Raw genomic sequence first — 20,263 nt, 5'->3', positions numbered from 1 at the left:
TTTGGACACCAGAAGGTTGCGAGCTCAGTCTTTTTCTTTCCCCCAGGAGGAGAGCACCCGGGAGACTCCCGACTGATCTCTCAGAGAAAAGCATCGACGAAGACGGACGAGAAACGAAGGCGTTCGAGTTGGCGGATTCCCCGTGTGCAGCAGACTCTCTCTGTTTCTCGAGGACAGACACCGCGAACCAGTGAAGTTTCTCCACAGTTCGATGCGACCCTTTCAAGAGTTCGTCTCTCTCTTCTTTTCCTTCTGTTCTCTCCAATTTGTTCTCCTCTGCGCCCCTCGCATTCGCCACTCGTCTCACCCTCATCGGCACTTCCTTGCTGCGTCGCCGCATGCAGTTTCGATTCGCCAGGAAACGAGAGCTTTTCTCTTTTGGCCTTCTTGTCTGTGAATCCAACTCAAAGTTTTGTCGCTTCTTCCTGACGCCTTCTGCGCGACGCACTCCACGCGTCTGCCTCGCCTCTTTTTCGCACCGCTTCCTCTCACTTGCGTGTGTCGTCGCCCGGAGAGTCTCCCTTTCTCTTCGTTTTTTTCTGCTTGTTTTCTCCGCCTCGTTTTCTCCCCTCTTCTCTCTGTCCTCCCTCCTGTTCCTCCTTCTTGTTCCTCCCTCTTCGTATCCGTGGGGTCTCTCTCAGCGTGAAGCTCCCAGTGCTCGCTGGTGCGACCTCAGCTGCTGCTGCGACTTCTGGGCGCCAGGTCTCGGTTCGCGACGCGTTTCTCCCGAACGCGTTCTGCAGCGCTTTTTTCTCAGCGTTTGCAGCGACGGCTTCTCCGTCCACCCTCTCTTTCTGCGCCATCCGTCTTCCGTCTCCCAGCTGCTGTTGGCGAAATGGAGTTCGCCGGCGCTCCTCCGGTCGACGACGAGGCCGACCCCACAAACTGTCTCCCCGCCGAGGAGACGGTCGAGCGAGGCGACGCGGCCGCCCTCCAAGACGACCTCCCCCTCGAGGCTGACGAGGCGAGTCGCGTGGAAGAGGCGTCAAACGCAGGACGCGAAGAAGAACGACAAGAAGGAGAAATACTTGCGGAGAGTCAAGGCGAAGAGCGAGGACCCTGGGCGCACATGTTTCGACAGGGCGGGACGGACAGGAGGCGCGGCTTTCGGAACTCCGGTCCATACGGACGTCCGCGAGGAGACAGTGGGTTCCATCGGCGGCGACAAGACGCGCGCGATTTACCGCCGTGGTCGCAGGTCCGTCGGAGCCGTGGGCGAGGCTTTCGGGGAGACCGCGACCGAGAAGAGGCATCTTTGAGTGTGAAGGAGAAGCGGTGGATGTGTCTCCGGACGCTGTTCGTCACGGTGGGAGACGAAATGGCGCTGATTCCTCAACAGATTCAAAAGCTTGCGCGGGAGGCTGAGACCGCGATCGTCCAGGATCGAGAGGAAGAACGCGAGAAGGCAGAGAAGAAGCTCCGGGACCGCACCCGAAGAGGCGACGACGAACTGGAGAGTCGTGCAGCGGAGGAAAACGAAGAGACTGACGCCACAGATACGGCGGAGAAGAAGGCGGAGACAGCAGGCGAAGAGACACCCGAAAAATCGGAAGGACAGAAGGAAAAAAATCTAGAAGACCGCCTGGTGGAACTCCTCGTCGACTGCGCCAGCCAGCTTCCTCTCAAAGTTGGTAGGAGCCGATGTGAAGTTTCCAGACTCGACAGTGCGGATGCATGCAGCCTCCCTTCTCCTTCTTAGGTTCGAGTGCATTCCTTCTCCCAGCTTCTGCTGGTGTTGAGCGAACGTTTTGCGACTGATAGGCTACGATGTCTGTGTCACCCTTGCGACTCGGGTCTCCATGTGTCTCCCCTGTCTCTTTCCTGTCTTGTCTGTCTCCGTACGTGGTTCCCCTCACCTGTCTCCTCTGTTCGCTGACGTATGTTCGTTTGTCGGCCTTCGTTCGCTTCCTCAGGAATCTATTCGTGCGTCGTCGGACTTTGGTTCAAGAAGAGTCGCTTGAGGTCGGTGTGCACTCGCATCGTGGAGAGGAGTTTTCAGAGGTTTGAGGCGGCCATCAAGGAAGGAAAGTTCTTCGACGCGAAACTGCTTCTGCGCTTCTTTGTCGCGCTCGCTGGAAGCTTCGTCGTCTCAACTGTACGTACACCCCAGGCCTGCGCAGAGAAAGGTGCAGACCCGTGTGTCTCTTGTGTCTCTTGTGTCTCTCCATACAGCAGGTTCAGACCAGAATTCAGAGCTGCTCGAGTCTGGGCTCCACAGAGAAGCAACGGGGGTGTGTGCGGCTCGGTTTTCCTCTCGAGAGCTTAACTCCGTTTGCTCGGTTCGCTGCGTCTCAGAGCTGCAAAATCCTGCCAAACTGCAAGCATGCACATATGTACATATAGAGTCGTGTGGGCATATATATATATATATATATATATGTATATATATATATATATATGTATATATATGTATATATATATATATATATATATATATGTATATATATGTATATGTATATGTATTTTACACTTATGTACATGTACATACATATATAGATGGATGGATGCATGGGTATTTGTACAACTGCAGACTACGTATCATTGAAGTGAGTGTGGGTCGAGTTTTTGTGAACACCGCATTTGGACAAAGTGCCACCGTGTGCATGCACCCTTCATGGCTATGTGCATGCATCGGGGCGCCATCGTGCGTTGATTACCGTGGCAGTCTTTTCGTGTTTCTATGTCCATCGAGAAAGTTGTAGATTTTTGAAGCTGCATGCGCTTTGTTTTCAGGAGAGCGTCTTCGAGACCATGATGGCGCTTCTTTCCCTCTGTGCCGAACTGCCGCCGAGTTCGACCACAGAGCAGCTTCTTCTTTTGACCCTCGTAGGACGAGCTTTGGACAAAGAGATCTGCATTTGTTTGTGTGCAAGGTTCCGTTTTTTTGTTTTTATTTCGCGGACAGCGAGGGAAGACCTCAAAGTCCGAAGTGAACGTCTCCTGCACTGCCTTGTCCTTTCCGAGCGCTTTGGCCTCGACGCTGGGGGCCAGGCATCGCGACAAAAACGCGTTTGTTGACAAAGGGAAGGGAAGCAGAATGTGGATCGAAGAGGTCTTCTTGAGCAACACATCAAAAAAAGACGCGAGAGCGCTTGCGATTGATCAGTTTCTGAGGCAAAGCACATATCCTGGAGATAGGAGAACCACAGGAATTTTCTCCTTTCTCTAATCGCGCTTCTGAGCTTCCGGAAAAGGGAGGTTTGCAGGGACAGCTTGTGCGAAAGGGAGGACTTTAGATGCTCAAATTTCGGATTTCTGCAGCCGTGTGAAGGGGCGCCGCAGGAGTTCGAAGGAGACAGTTGCAGCATGCGACGGCTGCCCAACGTTGAAAGCCTCACGTGTGTTTGCGAGAAGTAAATCTCTTCTTTTGTTATGTCTGGGAGCTCGAGATTCCTCTCTTTTTTCGGCTCAGAGGAATCACTGAAACCTGCGCCTGTTCTCTGCATATCACTCGACCGCGCAAATTTCCCTGCATCCCATCAGTGTTTGCGCGTCTTTCTTCTGCAAGTCGTCCTGAGTTTCTGTGTCTCCGCGCATGCACTCGCTTGTAGGCTGCCTTGCCGTGGCTGAGCTCGCGACTGTGGGAGACGCACCGCGGCGCCGTCGAAGAGGTCCTTGCTCTCTCTCAGCAGATTTCTTCTCCCGCCTCTGCGGAAGCTCTTCTTCTGCGACAGGCCTGTCTGCCTGTTCGCGACGCACCCTTCGGGACCGACGGAGAAGAGAATTCGATCGTCGCCTCTCTCGGCCTGCACAAAAGCCGAGTGGAGACTCTCGTCGAGGCACTTGGATTCATGGAACAGGTGCGTTTCTGCACCCCCGCGTAGCAGCCTCCACTAAAAAAACATCGGCCGGCCGAACAGGCATTTGAGACGTTTCGCGTTCCATCGAGGGGAAGGCGGGTGAACGTGTAGGGACTCGAAGGAGATGTCAGCTTGAATCCGACCAGGGACTGCTGTTCATCGTCGTAAATAACCGGAGTGTGTTGAGGGGGATCGCTTTTTTCCTTCCGACTGAATTTCGTCTCTCAGCTCTGTGCCTAGGAAGAGGGAACGCGCGCCGCTGTACTTCTTCATGGCTTTCACCGGAGCTGCGCCTCACTCCGTATCGGGGAGACGCAGTGGCTGTGCGTTCGACATGCCTCCTTTTGAAGGAAGCGTCTTCGAAATGAAACCTCGCTCGGGTGGTGAAGCGGACATCTCTCGGCTGGGGGGGTAGAAGAAAAGACTAGAAAGAACGCGACATCTGATTCGCTCTCCCGTCGTCGCTGTTTCGCTGTGATTTTCCTTCCACCGTCTCCCTCGTGTGTGTTTTCTCTTTTTAGGTTCAGTGGAAGTCGAAGGCGACGTTTCGTTTCTTCCAGTCGGCAGATTTGTTTCCTCTGCTGAAACCGAGTGAAGCAGCGGCGGCGCGGTTCCCAGTGTGTTCCCTTCCTGCTCTGACGCTCACGGTGGAGGACTTGCGGCAGATTCGCGCGCTCCCGATTTCAAGTGGACTTCGCTTGCCTGTCTCGATCGAAAAAGTTGACGTTCCGCTGTCGCCTCACGATCGATGGTAGGCGAGACCGCGTTGTCGCTTCTCTGCGAAACTGCAGACACACACAGACGAACGCCTGGCTGGCGCAGCGCGACAGACGCGCTCGACGCGAACTTATCCGGTGAACCGCTTCCTGTGGAGCTTCCGTCTTGCCGTGAGGCAGGTCTCCAGCAGCCACCGGAAGCCGTGTGTTCCGTGGAACCTGCGACAGAAAGAAGCGTGGAACGGCCTAGATCGGAGGGTCGCCTGATGGTGAAGCAGAACAGAGGAGAGGCACTGGGGCAGGTCGCTCTCACGTCTCTTCTCGAGAGCGAGAAGTGTGGGGAGAGGCGGCAAGCAAAAAAAAACGAGGCAAGACAGACAGTCAGAGAAGACTTCTGTGAAGCGCGGAGAGCGACAGAACAGGGACACAGACGGGGCGAGGGAGGTGAAGCAAGGACCATCGTGAACTTGCGACAGAAGCGCCGAAGGCACACGGATGGAGAGAAGTTCGAAAGGACAGGTGGTTGTTCCCTGGAGCCTTTGCGTCCCAGACGTCGTGAACGAGCGACTGTTCCTCGAGTTTCTCTCTCTGCTTCAGGATCCTCGAAGATCACTTCCTCACGCTGCTCTACAGCTTCAGAGACAACGTGACTCTCTGTGCAGAGGCGCTCTTGCGGGTGCCTGTCGACCATGATCAGTTCGACTACGTTCTCGTCGAGGTGCGTTTGGAGCTACGGAATGATGCATGCCGATATCGAGGCAAACAGAGACAGCCATGTGTCTATGCAAACCAATGCACACATCTATTGAGGTCAACCGACTCAACCATATATATATATATATATATATATATATATATACGTATGTATGTATAGACGTCCCGGTCGAGGCCAACGAGAAGACGCAGGTGGCGGAGGCCAGTCGGAGACTCACCTGCGTGCCTGCATCGATCCGTGGAGGCAACGCGATTCGATAACAGTCTCAACGCACATAAAATAGTATACATGTACATATATATATAGATGTATAAATATATATATATATGTATATGTGTGTATGTGTGTAAAGTGGGTGTGTGGATGTCGTTGGTTTTGAATGGCGGTTGGTTTTTTTCGTTTGTTTTTCTCGGTTGTTTTTTTCAGTGTCTGTTCAGCGCGATGCTTCGCCTGCCGCACGCCCCTCTCGCAGCCGACGCTGCGGACGCGTCGTTTTTCGTCACGCGTGTCATCCAGCGCGCCTGTCAGATGCAGAACTCCCTCGTCGGAGTCGTGGAGGCGAGCCTTACGTCTTTGCTGAAGCATGCAGCGCAGTTTGATTTCCAGTCGATGAGGGTAAGCAAAAGTAAGCGGGAGAAGGAAGGAAAACTCGAGACTGCGAAGCGGACTGCACCCGCCGCCTCAACAGACGTGCCGTCCGTCGCCGCCACTGAAAACGGCTCACGTTTACGCGACAGACCGGTTGCATGGATGCGGAATCGCTCTCCCGGCATGCCTAGAGTCGGCGTGGAGAGTCCTGCGACCTCAGTCTTTCACCGGAACTTTCGCGCGTTTGCGGGGGAGCTCAGCTGCGTGTGCAGCGTCTGTGGGCTTGGGACTTCGTTCTCCAGAGAAGGCGCTCGAGGGGCATGAGGACCGCCTCCCCCGAGGGTCACTTGCGACGGGATGCCCAGCGTCGGTCGACGTCTCGCCTTTCACCCTTTCCTCTTTCTGACTTTCGGCTTGCAGGTGTTGGCGGACTTCTTTGCGTATTGGCTGAACCTGTGGGAGGGCCGCATGAGCTTGCTCGAGGAGTGGCTGAGCTTGTCGATCCCTCCTGCTTGCGTCAAAGTCTTCGTTCGACATGCGTTCGAAAAGGCCTTCCGCTTCCGCTACCGCCCAAATCTGGTGAGCCTCAGCCGGTCGTGAGAGTCGAGGTGTAGAGTTCAGAAAGGACTCTTCGAGTCACCTCGAAAGGCTCGAGAAACAGGCACTACCTGTCAACGCCTTCTTTGCAGAACGTCGGTGACGCTCACACGCTTCTCGTAGTCAGAAACATGCGCCGAGCTTCCTTGCGGGTGCGTCTCTGCGTGGTTCGCCAGTGCCTGCCTGCACGGCGCGGCAACCGCGGGAGATACGCCAGAGTGAAATAACAAGGTTTCTTCGGAAATCCAGTGTGAAAGCGCCCGCGGAGAGTTGTGTGTGAACTCTGCCTATTCCTTGTAGAGAAGACAGCGTTCGCAGTGTTGGAGTGGAGATCTGTTCACCGGAGTGGGGTAGGAGTCCCAAACCAGGCGAAGCGTCGAGCACCCGAACTCCAATACATATATATATATATATATATGCATGCGTGTATCTATATGTGGACTTGAGCGTATGTGACTCTATAGGAATGCGAGTACATATGTAGGGGGGAAGGTATATCCGTGAGTCGTTGTCTGAGAAAAACATTCAAGTGTCTCTACATGCATGGCTCCCTATTCGCATGTCGAGGCAGACAAGCTTCTTGGGCCTCAAACTCCGGGGCGCAGCGTTCATCACTGCGTGAACATCTTGGCTGACCCACAGATCCACCGTGTCTCCTTGCATGCAACGGCACATACGAGACAGGGGCTGTTCGTGCGCCTCCACTACGCGTGAGACAGGCGACAGTCGATTGCATGCGTTTTTTTCAGCTGGAGCTGCTGCCGGACTGCGTGATTCCGTACATTCCGCCGGAGCCTATCCCGGCTTGTCCGTACACCGCAGAGCCTCCGCACGAAAGTCTGCCGCTTCCTGGTGCGCCTCCACCACCGCCGGCGGCGGAGTTGCCTCTGACGATCACGTCGTACCCCGGGCATTTGGAGTTTTTGGAAGTGCAGAAGCTCCTTTTCTTCAGCTTCCGCCAGCCCGGCGACGCTGGCCGTCAGGCCCAGAAGGCCGGTGCGCATTCCAGAGGCGCGAGCAACGTAGCAGGCGACAGGGAGGCGGCGCTGGACGAGCACGAGGCCGAGAGAGAAGAGTGCGAAGAGAGGGGAGAGGATGGCGAGAAAGAAGAAAGGGAAGAAGAGAGAGAAGAAAGGGAAGAAGAGAGAGAAGAAAGAGCAGACAGGGAGGACGACAAGCGTGCGTGGATGCAGTACAAGTTGGCAAAGCTTTTGCGAGGTCGTTTGCATCGCAAGACGTGGAAGAAGCGAGAGAGGCGGTCCTTTTCAGAGTCGGCCGAGGACGCCGTCGACGCTTCTTCAAAGCGTGGACTGAACGACGAGTCGCGCGAAGAAGAAACGAAAGACAGCAGAGACGCGTTCGAGGCGGACTCCGGTCCGTACGAAGACGACGAAGAGGGGCACCTGTGGACCCTGACGGATCTTTCGCAGGTGCTTGTCTTTGCGCTCCTCGCCAGAGGATTGAAGACTCTCACGCACTCTGAGAGACTTGTGGAGAACTACTTCCCTGTGTTCCAGTTTTTGAAGAAGGGTGCCTCACACAAGGCTTTCCTAGAGATGAGACCCGCCACACTCGAGGCAGCGGGAGATGACGAAGACGCTCGCGACGGAGACGACAGCGACACAGAGATGGAAGAAGAAACAGACGAGGAAGGCCTGACCAAGGCCGAACGCCGGTCTCAAGAAGTCGAGGAAGCCTTCCTCAAAGCCATCTTTGACTTCTGGAAACACTCCCGACAGAAGTCAGTCTGCGCCCTATAAATACACGAAACAGGAAAACGAAACGCTCGCGCGACGAAAGGAGAGAATGTGCACTACTCTATCGAGGTTTGTCGATTTTACCTCGGTCGGTGCGCAACAGCAAATCGAATACCAATCAACTGAGTTAAATAGTACACACAGTTGAACTGTGATCAGTTTCAACGGCCAACACAGAACCTTTTTCTCTCGGAACGAAGAGGGAGAAAGGGGAGGGAGCGTTCCGGACTCTGCTGGCTGTGAAGAAGCGCGCACGGAGGCGTTTCTGTGTATGCACGCATGTGGTGTCTTTATTTTTTGAACATGCGCATGCATGAGAGGCAGCTGGAGGAACAAAAGGGTCTCAACCTCGACGTCTCCAGAGGCATCTGTTCGTGCCTCTCCAAATCGAGATACCTACAAAAGAGGTAGACGGAAACAGAGATGCATGTAGAGATAGATCCATTTTGGTAGAGGTAGAGACAGCAGTGTCTGCGGAGGCCTATTTTTGTGCAACCAGATGTTGCGTGAAATGGACAGACGTCTCACAGGAGAGCGTGGATTGGGTCTCTCTCCTCAAATGTGCGTTGCATTTCCTTCACAGAACGGTGTTGACCGTCCGACACTTTCAGCGGTTTGACGTGGTTTCGAAGGAGGGTGTGGTGCGTTTCGTCTTTGACTCTCTAACGCCCACAGATCGAGGTGAGCACAAAGACGAATGCATGCGTAATCTGGGTTAATGAAGAGATGCGGCTGCAGACAGGTTGAGAGAGAGTTCCAGGAGGCAGGGGAGAAGTCTGAGGAGGCAGCGCAGCGGGAGAAGGGAGAAAGGGAAAGCCCCGTAGCATGCGCAAATGCGACACGGTCTTGAGAGGTCGATACTTTACTTCAGCATCTGCATGAAAAAAAATTCCAGGGCGACTTCTCGCTTTCCGTGCAGACGACAGCCGCGTCATGGAGCTCTTCGACCTCCTGTTACAGCTGAGCATTCAAGAATTCGAGTCCAAGTGAGTTTTTCCAGGTTTCGAGATCTGTCGGTTTCGCTCTTTTCCAGTTGAAAAATGCGTCGTCTGTTGTCCGCTTCCGGAGAAGTTGAGTCAGTTGTCTTGTGTCCGTCTCGCGGCACCGTGTCACCGTTGTGTCGCCTTTTTGTTCATCTTTCGTGAATGCGTGTCTTCTGCGCTTCTTTTTCCACAGGAAAGAGACAGCACTTCAGCTGAGTCAAGACTGCAGCGATGATGCAGAGAGAAACGCGAGAGGGAAGGCCGTCTCTGCTGCAGTCGAGGCCCTGGAAGCTGTTCAGACGGTAAATCTCCTTTGGGCAGAACGACGCAGACGAGACACTTTCAGAGACAGAGCAAGACCCTTTCGGAGGCAGAGAGAGGGAGACAAAATGTTGGGGACAGCAGATGGAAGGGCGGAAAGGCTTGTTGCTTCCTCGTTTTTCGCTGTTTTTGTGCAGCTTCTGCACTTCATTGTGGTCGGCTTCATGCGCGAACTGCTGAGAGAAGACCAAGCAGCAAGGCGTGTGAGTCTTCACGCCAGGCTCCTCTACCTCGCTCGTGACTATGGAAGATACATCGACGTCTCGCGACTGCACGTCCACGTAAGTTGCCGATGCGCAGGGATGCAGGTGAACAACTGTGTCTGCGGTTCTAAAATGGGAGGCGAAAACTTGAGGACAGAAGCAAGACGGTATAGCACAAAGTACACGGCCTCTCTACATCGATACATAGAGAGATATGTGTATCTGTTTCCTAGAACTCTTTTCCTCCTCAGAAATCGGTGGGTGGGGGGGAGTGCAGAGATTGGTGGCAAATATTCGAATCCTCTCACTTCTGTTTAGATCGAAAACAGTTACAGTTTAGAGACCTGGCTGTAGGCGACACACGGCTCTTAGCTAGGAGCCAACGTATGCTCAGACGCTGCGATGGGGTGGAGATGCCAGGCTGTGGCTTAAAACGGATCCATTTTGTCCGGAACGTGGAACTGCCTGACGCCAAAAACGCTGTGTACATATTCGTGAGAAGCTGTAGAATGTGCAGCTTGTGTCTGTCCGGTAAAGGCGCTTCAGTGAGAGAACTGAGTGCTCTGTTTGGCGTCGTTCTTCACCGTCTGGACACTTTGGCGTGGAGGTGGGTTCTGCGAATGGAGTCTTCATTTCACCCGTGACGTCATTACCTTGGGGCAGTGAAGCATGTTCTCGCTTTTCTCAATGGTCTTGTTTGTCGACTTCAGATTGGCGACGCGATGACCGACGAATTAAACCAGCTGTTGACAGTGAGCAGCCAAGTTCAAACTCAGTATTTCTTCCTGGATCGCGAGCCGGGGGGGCTTCTGGGGTCACTCGCTGGCGAACTCGACGAGCAGCGAGAAGGCTTCCACGCCGAAGCTTGCGAAAATGGAGGACTTTAAGGGAACGCGTTCTTCAGTGAGAAGACTTTTGGACAAATGTATATCAAAAGGGGAGAGAAGAGGAACACCCGGTGCCGTACGCGTTCGGGTGTCGTCCTGTAGATCAGTCCCCGGTTCGTGGGCGGTGTATCGACTCATAGGTATACTGAGTGCTGGTCTCAAACTCACGCTGACGCGGTAAGACTTGGATCCGGTGAGCACAAATTTTCAAGAGCTAAGCCAGCAGTCCAGCTCATAGTATACTCTACGCCTCTGCAATCCCGCTCTGGTTTTTCTGGGCTTCTTTCGCTCGGATAAAGCCGTCGCAGTTTGCGTTCAAAAGACCCGTGTCTCCCTTTTGTCGGATTCCCCACAAGTTCACGATGGTGACTTCCTTGCTGTATTCGTTTCCGTTTCGCCTACGTGGAACCTATTTCGTTAGTCTATATTTTCATCGATTGTGCCTGTGCTCAGTTGGGCTGCAGCTTCGGTTTTTCTGGGTACGGTTATTTGTTGTGTTTTCCTTTTTCGCTTTTCTGCTGGGTGGTGTAACTTCCTCGCTGCTCGTCTGCCGGTCTTCTCCAGCTTGTGAGATGCCAGACACGTTTCTGCGAAAAAATCTTCCAGCACGCCTTTTCGCGTCCGCCGCGCTGAAACCGCCCTCGTTGCCGAAGTTAGAGCGCATGGAAACAAGACCAGCTGCGGTTCCACTCTAGTTTCCAGAGACACGCAGATGGACAGAAAAGTTTCGCTCGGAGTGATCGCTAAACTCACAAAATAGAGAATCTGGATATTTTTATCGGGGCTACGAATAGCCGCAGTGAAGCAGAGAGTGTCTGTGTACCTGACAGGTTTCTGTCACTGCGAAACCACCGACTCATGCACTGTCATTTTGGGGGACTGTTTCCCCTCCAGCGGAAGACAGCGAGCGGCCCGAGAAAATGGGCTACTAGATCTCAAAAAGAGAAAAAAATGTAGTTTTGAAGTACAGCTGAGGGTCTTCTTGTTCCACAACCTAACCATAATTTGCTGCCCTAAAAAACTTCAGTTTCGGTATTCTTTTGGTGGCAGTCCACCGTTAGGCACACCATAGTTCAACAAGAGTCCGACCCGTGTAGTCGCCCCATGCGAAGTTACGGAGACAACCTAATATGGTATTCGTAAAGCTTTAAACCAGTTTGAAGTCCTCAAGTATATGGTGGACACATTTATACCGAGTGCCTCTATCATGATGTCGCTTTATCGACAGATGATGGAAATTCAAACACAGCTCTGCGTCACGGTTTTTCTCCGTGCAACTTCAGCTAGCCCTCTGCATCTCGACAGGCTTCAGTGTGAGACCCTGTGATAACCCCGATGGCAGTGTTGTACTATCGTTCTTTCATTTCTTTCCCGAGACGACCTGCCGCATCTCTCCGTGTTTCCGCCTAGCTCTCTGTTCAGTGACGAGGATCGGCGAAATGAAGCATTTCGGCCTACACATGTCCGTTCGCTTTTGTGTAGACAGAAAACACCAGGACCGTCTCCAGGCGTCTCAGTAGCAGGTCGCTTATCACTTCATAGAAAGTCACTTGCCACTTTGGGATGGTTTTCTCGCCCTCTGTAGTGTCCTCCGGTCTTCGCGTTCTTCCTCGGTGCCTGCTGTCGGGTTTTAGAAAAGTTCTCTTTTCAGTTACCAAGTGTGAAAGTTATGCCCGAAACGCAAAGTCCTGCTTTGACGGGTTGTATGTCTTCGTAAAAATATACTCCAGCGTGCATCAGGCGCCCTGTTCGTTCGAGAGAGAACTCCGCAGACCAATCAAAAATCAAGGCAGAACGAGCTCTCGCTTCCCAGATCCCGCCGGTCCGTCTGTGGGTAACTGGATTGAGCGAGTTCTTCTTGGCCTTGCAGGCAAGCGCCTTCACCCTGTTCATCAACCTCGGTGATTTGCACCTGTATTTCGTCAATCAAAAGTCGCGATCTGCCGTCCTTCTGTTGCCTTCGCATTGTACTGCGGAGACACACTGTCCAAGGGAGGTTGTCAACGTTGTTTCAGCAGCAAAACGTGAAACCGGCAATGAGAGGTCATTTGCCTCTCCACCCGTATGTCTGCTGTCTACTTGAGTCCCCTAGCTGTGGCAAGGAGGCGACTAACGTGTCGAATGGATCGTCTACTACTGCGTGCACTTTTGTGTGTGCGACGGTGAGTGGACTGGTTGAGCCGGTTAACGTGCTGGATTTTAGTGTCCTTGAACAGTGAGGATATTCCACACCGGCTACGTTCTAGGCGTAATAGATGGGCAGGTTGCTTGAGGAAGAAAGTGGAAATCGCACCAGATTGCTCAGGGGAAACTGCGTCATTTGCAGGTCTCTTACCAGTGGTCGGCAAGTGTGTATAAAGTGGACCGCAAACCGAGTTCATTCTGGAAAGGAATCGATTGGCTACCAAAAGTGGGCTTCTGATGCATGGGCATACGCGCGTGTTTGCCTTCACAGCTTCTTTGGCAGAAAGACGCTGGGAAACCACGTGTGAAACGGCGAGACTCTCAGGGGAGACACGGTATAAGGCTGGGGAAGGCGGCCTGCTCGAGACCCGTGTATACCATCGAGGCCGCTTGGGGTATTCAAGAGCAAGAAGGGTCACTTCAGAAAAAAAGGCAGACAGCCGAGAATCCTGCAAAACTCGGGGGCTGTGGTAGCGCGCTTCCCAGACCCCCTGACTCCGTGGTTCTTGCCTGTGGGGGTTCCCTCTGGGTTTCGCAACCCACGCGGGTCAGGATACCCGTCGTCTCCTCTCGGAGACAAGAGAACCAGCTTCACCACACACTGCGAAAAGTTGCAATTCGAAAATCGCGGGGGCAATTGGAGAGTTTGGGTTTTTCCCGTTCCGCATGCAGGCGAGGTAGTGGGTGCCACGGGTTCCGTCCACGTCCGGCGGCGCCGCGCTCCCCGCTTCTGTCTCCGAGTTTTGGGTCTGCAAGATTTTCCTCTCAGCGTTCGTTTTCCTTTTCTTCACTCAGACGGGGCGTTGTTTTTTGCTGGTCCTCAATCTTGAAAGTGTAGGCTTCTCCATCGTGTCCGGCTGCGTTTGCCGTCGACCGTCGTTTTCTGCCCGTAACCGAAGAGGGGCGGTAACAGAGGCTCCTCTCCAGGACGTAGCGGCGCCGCCCTAGAAGGCCTGCTTCTTGCGACCGCATGCATCTGGAACTTTGCAAAGACATTTCACCCGCTTTTTTCTTTTCTTTCTCGACTCCAGCGTCGCCTGTGGAGGGGTGCGAAAACCATGTGCTCGAGGCTTTCCCAGGCTTTTCCTCCTTCCCGAAATAGTCTTGGCACGGTCCCGTGGAAAGGCACGGACCGCGGACGCGGGACCCAGCTTGGGAGGGCGACCGCGGCGTTTCCAAATTCTTTTCTTCCATTTGCTTTGTTTTTTCTGGAGACACGCTTGAAACCCCGCTCGACCTCCACGCGGTTCCGGCGTACGTCCTGCGAAACGCAGTCCACAAATCAAATTTGGCGCATACTCCCCTCGGGTTGGTGAAAGAACCACTGAGTTTAAGACGGGAATATGATTTTCGTTTCTCCTTGTGCAGGTCTTGCTTCACGTCAACAAGACTGTCGGCAGCGCCCGGGCCTCCTTCCTTGCAAAATGGGTGCGCCGACGTCGAGCAGTTGATCGTGTGGCCGCGAACGTTTCTCAGTCGCCGGGTCGCCGCCAAAGACTTTTATCGGCAGGCGGGCAAGGCGAATCTCGTGCCTCTGGGCGTTTGCAAGGGAAGGTTCGCACGTCTACGAGTCCGTTAGGTTTCGAAGGCAACTTCAGGCTCGGCTCTGGGGAAAAGGTCGCGAAACTGTTGCGGGGAAGCGCCTCGCGCACATGGAACGAAGCGTCGACCCAGCAGCCGCCGTCTTCTTGGCATCTCGCAGGCAAAGAGTACAGTCGAGTGCAAACAAGCAGCCGGTCTCTTCGCGGGCAAAATATATGGCAGAGGACGTTGTCTCCCGACCTGCACCGTCCTGTCTGGAACTCTCAACAGAGCGCTGAAAGTTGCGTAAGCGGATGCATGCAACCAGAAAAAACGGAGAGCCGGCAACGGAACGCCTCTCTCGTTCGCTGAACCGCACACCTTCCCTTCTTCTCAGTTTCCAAGCTTTCTCGCGCTTCTCACCGTCACTGCGTTTCGGAGTTCCCTGAGGCTAGCCCCGCAACAGGGGAAACCCCCAGCAGCGCCATGGTCCTCACGTAGCTACACACTCCGCAGAAACAAAGCCTTTCTGTGTCTGAACCAGACGCAAGGTCTCCACTGTTGTCGAGTCTGTTCCGCGAGATTGTCTTGAGTGCGTCAGCCCTGCTGGACGGCCAGGCGAGCGCCTCTCTTGGCGCCAGTGCAAAGGGCACTCTCAAAGCGGTGCAGCGATATATGAACTGCATGCGGCTATGTGCGCGTAGGAATGCGCAAGGCCACGGGCGTCAAACAGCACCTCGCTTCTCTCATGGTTTTTCGCAGTCTTCCCAAAGCAGAAAAAAAAACCTCAGCTGGAGATCCCTCCCCCTTCCCGCCCGCCGGTCTCGGGGTGGCTGCGGTTGACGCGTTCCGAGGTCGCCGTTGTCTGCGCAGGCGACTTCTGACGAAGTGCGTGGCGTACGCTTTTTCTGGTTTTCCTGGATTCGTCTTCTCTCCTCGGAATTTCTTTTCAAGCATGGAGACCTCGTTGCCTCCCGGCGCCGCCGAAGTCCGCGCGTCCTTCGGGGCCGCCATCGAGCCAGTCCCCACCCCGTCCTCGGCATTCGCCGCGATGCCCAGCGCCCGACCGGCGCGTACGCTGGAGGAAGGCGAGACTGGGCAACAGACCTGGCGCCGTACCTCGCGGTCACACCTCGCGGAGAACTTTGCGCTGGCGGCTGTGCGCCGCTACGAGGACTGCCGTTACGAAAAGGAGAATAGATCACACGCTTCAGACCGACTGGACCGTTCTTCGGCCTCCACCTCGGTGGTCTCCACGCCGACGACCGTCGAGACTCACCTCGTGCTCGGGGTGTTGGAGCCGAGTCCAGTCTCTCCTTCGGTCCCAGTGCTCTCTTTCGGCGGCGGCGGAGTAGTAGGTCACTCGGGCCTGCGATCTGCTGCAAACAGTCAAGTCAGCGACTTGTATCCTGCGTCTGAGTCGAACGCGGTTCCCCGGAGACACGAGGCGCGCCGCTTTGCAGGAGACACCTCTGGCGATGACACTCCCCGTGGAGCCCGAGGGGGGACGTCCTCGGCGCCGGCGACGACTCCGCGCCTCCCTCCGGCGTTCGCGAAGGCCCGCAAGAGCCCAATAGATCCCCCGGCTAGCTCCGGGGCTCCGCGCGACCGCACGCAGCGCAGCCGCAGCTCGCTGGCCAAGCTCGCGAGCGACTCGGCGGGTGAGCGAGTCGCGGGGGCCTCATCGGGCCAATCGACCCAGGACGGGCTCCAGAGCCGCCGGGGAGGCTCCGGGTGGTACTCCATGACCCAGAGTTTGCCGTTGACCCTGTCGATCAAGAAGCTGTTTAGTCGGCGCCTCCGGAAAGAGGACGAGCACGGAGTCTTTGAGGCGCCTGAAGGTGGGGCGACCGGCGACGAGGCGAAAGCGATGAGCGAGGTGACCTCCGCGGAGACGGCGAGCAAAGTGAGTGAGAAGAGCCGCACGGATGGTGCGTACTCGAACACACTCGGCAGAGGCTTCACCAGGTGGCGGAAGCGGCCGTCCGCGCACCTGATTCTCCGGGGGTTCTACAAGACGCGAACTCGGAAGGCGGGGGACCGGTTCGCGAGCTTGCCGCCCCAGGCGGGGCCAGAGGGGCGCATTTGCGCGGGGCGCGAGGCCGCGGCGGCGCGTGCGCCGGAGACGCGAGGCGCGAACGTCGAGGCGACGAATTTGCGCCCCAGCGAGGAAGTGGAGATCGAGGAGGACGGGAGAGACTTTTCGGTCTCCAGCTCTCGCCAGACGAGTTTTCTGGAACCGCCGCCTCATGCACAGACCGACTCGAACGTCGAAAGATGCGACCGCGAGGAGACGCCGGTTCTCCGGAACGTCGAGGTCGAAGAGAGTCTTGGCGACTGGGCCAGGCAAAGCGCGAAAGCCGCGGTGGCAGTCGGTCTCGAGCCCGAAGGCACCTTCGACCTCTCGAAGGTCGGAGTGTTCCCGGATGTGCTTGAGGACGAGGACGGCGAAGGCAGCCGGGTGGTCAGTGTCGCGCAGCTCGCCGAAGAAGCAGGTCCTTCTGCGACTGAGGAGACGCGCACAACGGTGGAGGCGAAAGGCGAGAAGCAGAGACGCGTACCGAAGGTGGAGGTGAAGGCAGAATCGGGACGGGGAGGCGCAGAGAAAGGGGACAAGTGTCCAAAGGCAAAGGTCGCGGAGAAGGCAATGGCCACTCAGGAGGGCCCTCGAAACGAGAAACCCACAGGAGCAACCAGAAAACTGCGACCCTCAAAGGGAGCGGGTCGAAAAGTCGAAAAGTTTTCTAAGCGAACAATCCATCGATTAATCATGAAACAGTTCAGAGTCACCAGCCTTGATGCCTCCGATCTCCGCCTCGTCCTTCGATACAAGTCGGTCTATCTTGACGACGTCAAAGGCCTTCTCGAGGTGGATCGACTCCCTGGGTTCTCAGGTGAGTTCTCTCTTCTCTCTGCCTTCCGAGCTGGGTGCGTCCACTCGTCCAGATTCACGGTGCCTCTAGGATTTTGCGCGGTGGCGAGATCGACGCGCGCGTCGTTGGAAAGAGCCTCTCCGGCTTCGTCTAATAAAGTCCGCGAAAGGACGTAGAGAAACCCACCAAAGGTCCACCTGCGGCAATGGGCTACCTTCACATGCATGTGCGAAGCTATATATATATATATATATATATATATATATATATATAAGTATCACTCAGGTTACTTGTTTTTGTTTTTCAGGGCACGTGCACACGGCACCGACAGACAAGAATAGCTGGTTGAATCGACCTCGGTGGAGCGCGCGTTTCTTCGTCATGCACCACGGCCATTGGTTTTGGTTCCGCGATGAGAGGTCTTTCCGGACTGGGGGCCTGAATGCCTGTCTGGGCTCTATTTCTCTGCTTCTCTATCCATTCACCATCGACCTCCATCCAAAGTACACGACGCGATTCTGCGTGAGATTCGGAGACTGGTATGCGGTGCAAATCGACACAAGCATCGAGAAGAAGGACAGAGGCGAGTGGGCGGTTCTCTTCCTCGCGGCGGGGAATCTGGTAAGTGCTCTGCCCTTCACAGAACGCAGAACGGCAAAGACCGCAGCTGGTGCGGAGATACAGGGGAGAGCCGCTCTGTGTGTCCGTCGAACGAGGTGCATGTCCATCTGGCAGTTGGGGAGGAGGGGACATGGCGACAGTTCCTGAAGCATGCGTTTTTTGATACTTCCGCTGGTTTCTGGAAGAGAAGGAAAGACGCAACGACGGGGTAGCGGCTCGTGCCTGTTCTTCCGTCGGGGGGAGATTAGGACCTCGTGACGGTGCAGAGGGCCGGAAAGGAAACTCTGTCGGGCATGCGTAGAACTCTTGTCTTGCTGGTTTTTTCAGGGCGAACAAATTCGAATGTGTTTCCTCGGCATCGACTGGCAGGAAGTGCAAGATCGCGGGCGTCTAGCAGCGAAGCAAAATTGTCTGGCGCCATGAGTTTTTCGCCAGGCGGTTTCCTTGCAAGTCGAGGATAGGACCCCTGTTCTTTTTCCGGTTTCCTCTCTCGCTGACGTCTTCAGAACGCATTTGCTCAGATCCTCGCTCTCGTCTTTTCTGTCTCCTTGTAGGGCAAGCTTGCGCCCGCGAAGGTCTGGCGCACGCTGTCCCCCCCCCCCCCGCTTCGCTTCTCCTAGGGCGAGGGATCCAATCTTTCACATGTTCACGGTCTTCGCACTTCGTTGTCTGAAGTATCGACCTGTGTAGTGTCGAATATTTCCCCCAGCTTTCCTCGCCAGAATTCTTATTCCCAGACGTAGAGCACGTGTGCAACTGTTTCTGAATTGACTCTCGAGGGAGCAGCGCAGATGTGATGACAAAGTTGGAAGGTGCTTCCGCCTCTCTGTGCTGGGCGGTGCTCTTCGCGAATGGTTGTCTGTCTGCCAAGATTGCCGGACAGTGTCTCGTCTCCTTTCTGAGAAGTGAAGACATCTGTGGGTCCCTACAGCGCACGCAGGCGTTTGATTTCTGGGTTGATGCCTCTGCTCTCTTTTGGTCTTTTCCACAGGCTGGACCTTCTGTGGATGGGAGTTCGTGGTCCTCTGCGTCGTGTTTGCCATCTGTGTAACATGCGTCGCAGCGCACCCATTTTTTCGTTTTTGGGGCGATTTAGGTTGTGTCGTTTGTGTCGCGGTTTTGTCACGCTTTACGCAACCGCGAGTCGGTCCTGTCGTGCAAAAGCACCCGTGCAAAACGAAGGGTCAGGCTCAGTGCGCGGTGTTGTTCGCTTCATGCTCTGTACAGCTGTGCATGCGGCACAGGAAGGGAAAGGCTCTTCAGTTTGGAAATGATAACTAATGTGGACACGTTGACTACGGCTTTTCTTTTTTCCGCGCGTCCCATGCTTTCGTGATAGTTTGGCGCTGTTCGCAGTTTCCGCCTTCCTGTCCTCTCTGCTGGCGGAGAGTCGTCCTGCGCGTTCTCTGTCTCTCAGGACTAGCCACGCTCGACGGCGGTGTTAGTGCAGCTCTCGCCGGAGCCGGCAACCGCAGTGCCTTTTTTTCTGGGGGTTTCGCTGGCTCTGCAGGAGCGACAAATGTACATTCAAATGTATACGCTTGAGAACGGGAGAGGGATAGACAGAGCTGCGAGGGGAAAGGGAACGACAACGCCTTCCGTTTCCCTGTTTCGCGGATTTCACTCCACTCGTGAACGCCGGGAACAGGCCAGAGCGCGGACAGTACAAAGGAAGCTTAAGAGAAATTTGCATTATTCACGTGTCTGCTACGCGCCGAGTGGCGGGCGAGCGTCTTCGCCGCTCTCGAAGGTAGAGTTCTCCCTCACGTTGTCTGGGGTTTCGACTGCCGTACGTGTTGTGAGCATTTGGAGAGGGGTTCTGTCGCTGTTTAAACAGTTTTCCTTGCTGTATTTGTTAAGGAAGGTTATGTTTTGTCACATTCGACATTCACACTGTTGGAGTGTTAGCGGGACTCGGTCATACCCCGTTCGTTTTTCGTCTGCGTGTCGCGCCTCAAAACTGTGACTGTACTCTCAGGCCGCACACACCCTTGCAGTGGCGGTAAAAGAGGAAGGGCGTTGCGAGAAAAACAACTCTGCTTCGCGGTTTCCGAATAAGCCTTTCGGTCGTTTCATGGTTCGGGGACGTCATGCCTCACGACTGCCAGTGGGTGTGGGTGCTTGACAGGACAGGGCACCTCTTTCCTTGATGCGTTTTTTCCTCTTTTGGCGCGCCCAGGATGTTTTTCATGAGCCAGAACTCGGCACCCTAACCGTCGTGACACTAAACCCGATTTTCCCAGAGCATGTATGCTTTTGCCGGGATTCTATGGAACACTGCGTCACAGCAAGATCCCCTGCTCGGACTGACATTGCATTCCGTAGGCCTGGTAACCTTAACAAGGACTGGGAGGGAAACAGAGTCATCCGAGATACAGGCAGTCCATAATACCGAGGAAACGATCGAAGGAAGTCAGACAGAGTGGCTCTGACCGAATTTCAGCAAGCGAGAGGGACAGAGACACATCGTCAAAAGAAGAACGGTTTTGAAGACGCT

General features: G+C 54.9%; 2 protein-coding genes across 2 annotated transcripts; both read left to right on the top strand.

Annotated features, from left to right (window-relative positions):
* The first annotated feature begins 9 nt into the window (after positions 1-9).
* TGME49_249610 (hypothetical protein) lies at positions 10-11,174 on the top strand. Its single transcript, XM_002367253.2, has 14 exons — positions 10-1,631; positions 1,914-2,095; positions 2,734-2,826; positions 3,552-3,800; positions 4,322-4,551; positions 5,114-5,234; positions 5,658-5,846; positions 6,240-6,398; positions 7,166-8,157; positions 8,757-8,854; positions 9,093-9,159; positions 9,350-9,458; positions 9,615-9,758; positions 10,391-11,174. The coding sequence occupies exons 1-14, from the start codon at positions 836-838 to the stop codon at positions 10,565-10,567; spliced, it is 3,606 nt and encodes a 1,201-aa protein (XP_002367294.1). The 5' UTR covers positions 10-835; the 3' UTR covers positions 10,568-11,174.
* Positions 11,175-13,556: 2,382 nt separating this feature from the next.
* On the top strand, positions 13,557-18,324 carry TGME49_249600 (hypothetical protein). The gene is made up of 3 exons (XM_002367252.2): positions 13,557-17,166; positions 17,453-17,766; positions 18,094-18,324. Exons 1-3 carry the CDS (start codon positions 14,979-14,981, stop codon positions 18,187-18,189), a joined length of 2,598 nt encoding a protein of 865 aa, XP_002367293.2. The 5' UTR covers positions 13,557-14,978; the 3' UTR covers positions 18,190-18,324.
* The last annotated feature ends 1,939 nt before the right edge of the window (positions 18,325-20,263 follow it).

This window comes from Toxoplasma gondii, chromosome XII (assembly GCF_000006565.2).
Source record: "Toxoplasma gondii ME49 chromosome XII, whole genome shotgun sequence".
Classification (NCBI taxonomy): Eukaryota; Apicomplexa; class Conoidasida; order Eucoccidiorida; family Sarcocystidae; genus Toxoplasma; species Toxoplasma gondii.
Note: the sequence above shows the minus strand (reverse complement) of the source record. Positions and strands in the feature narration are given on the sequence as shown.

Coding starts and splice junctions, on each gene's coding strand:
- TGME49_249610 (XM_002367253.2), top strand. CDS start 836: ATGGAGTTCGCCGGCGCTCCTCCGGTCGACGACGAGGCCGACCCCACA. Junction 5,235..5,657: donor TCGACTACGTTCTCGTCGAG/GTGCGTTTGGAG, acceptor TGTTTTTTTCAG/TGTCTGTTCAGCGCGATGCT. Junction 9,160..9,349: donor ATTCAAGAATTCGAGTCCAA/GTGAGTTTTTCC, acceptor CTTTTTCCACAG/GAAAGAGACAGCACTTCAGC.
- TGME49_249600 (XM_002367252.2), top strand. CDS start 14,979: ATGCGCAAGGCCACGGGCGTCAAACAGCACCTCGCTTCTCTCATGGTT. Junction 17,167..17,452: donor TCGACTCCCTGGGTTCTCAG/GTGAGTTCTCTC, acceptor TTTGTTTTTCAG/GGCACGTGCACACGGCACCG. Junction 17,767..18,093: donor TCCTCGCGGCGGGGAATCTG/GTAAGTGCTCTG, acceptor TGGTTTTTTCAG/GGCGAACAAATTCGAATGTG.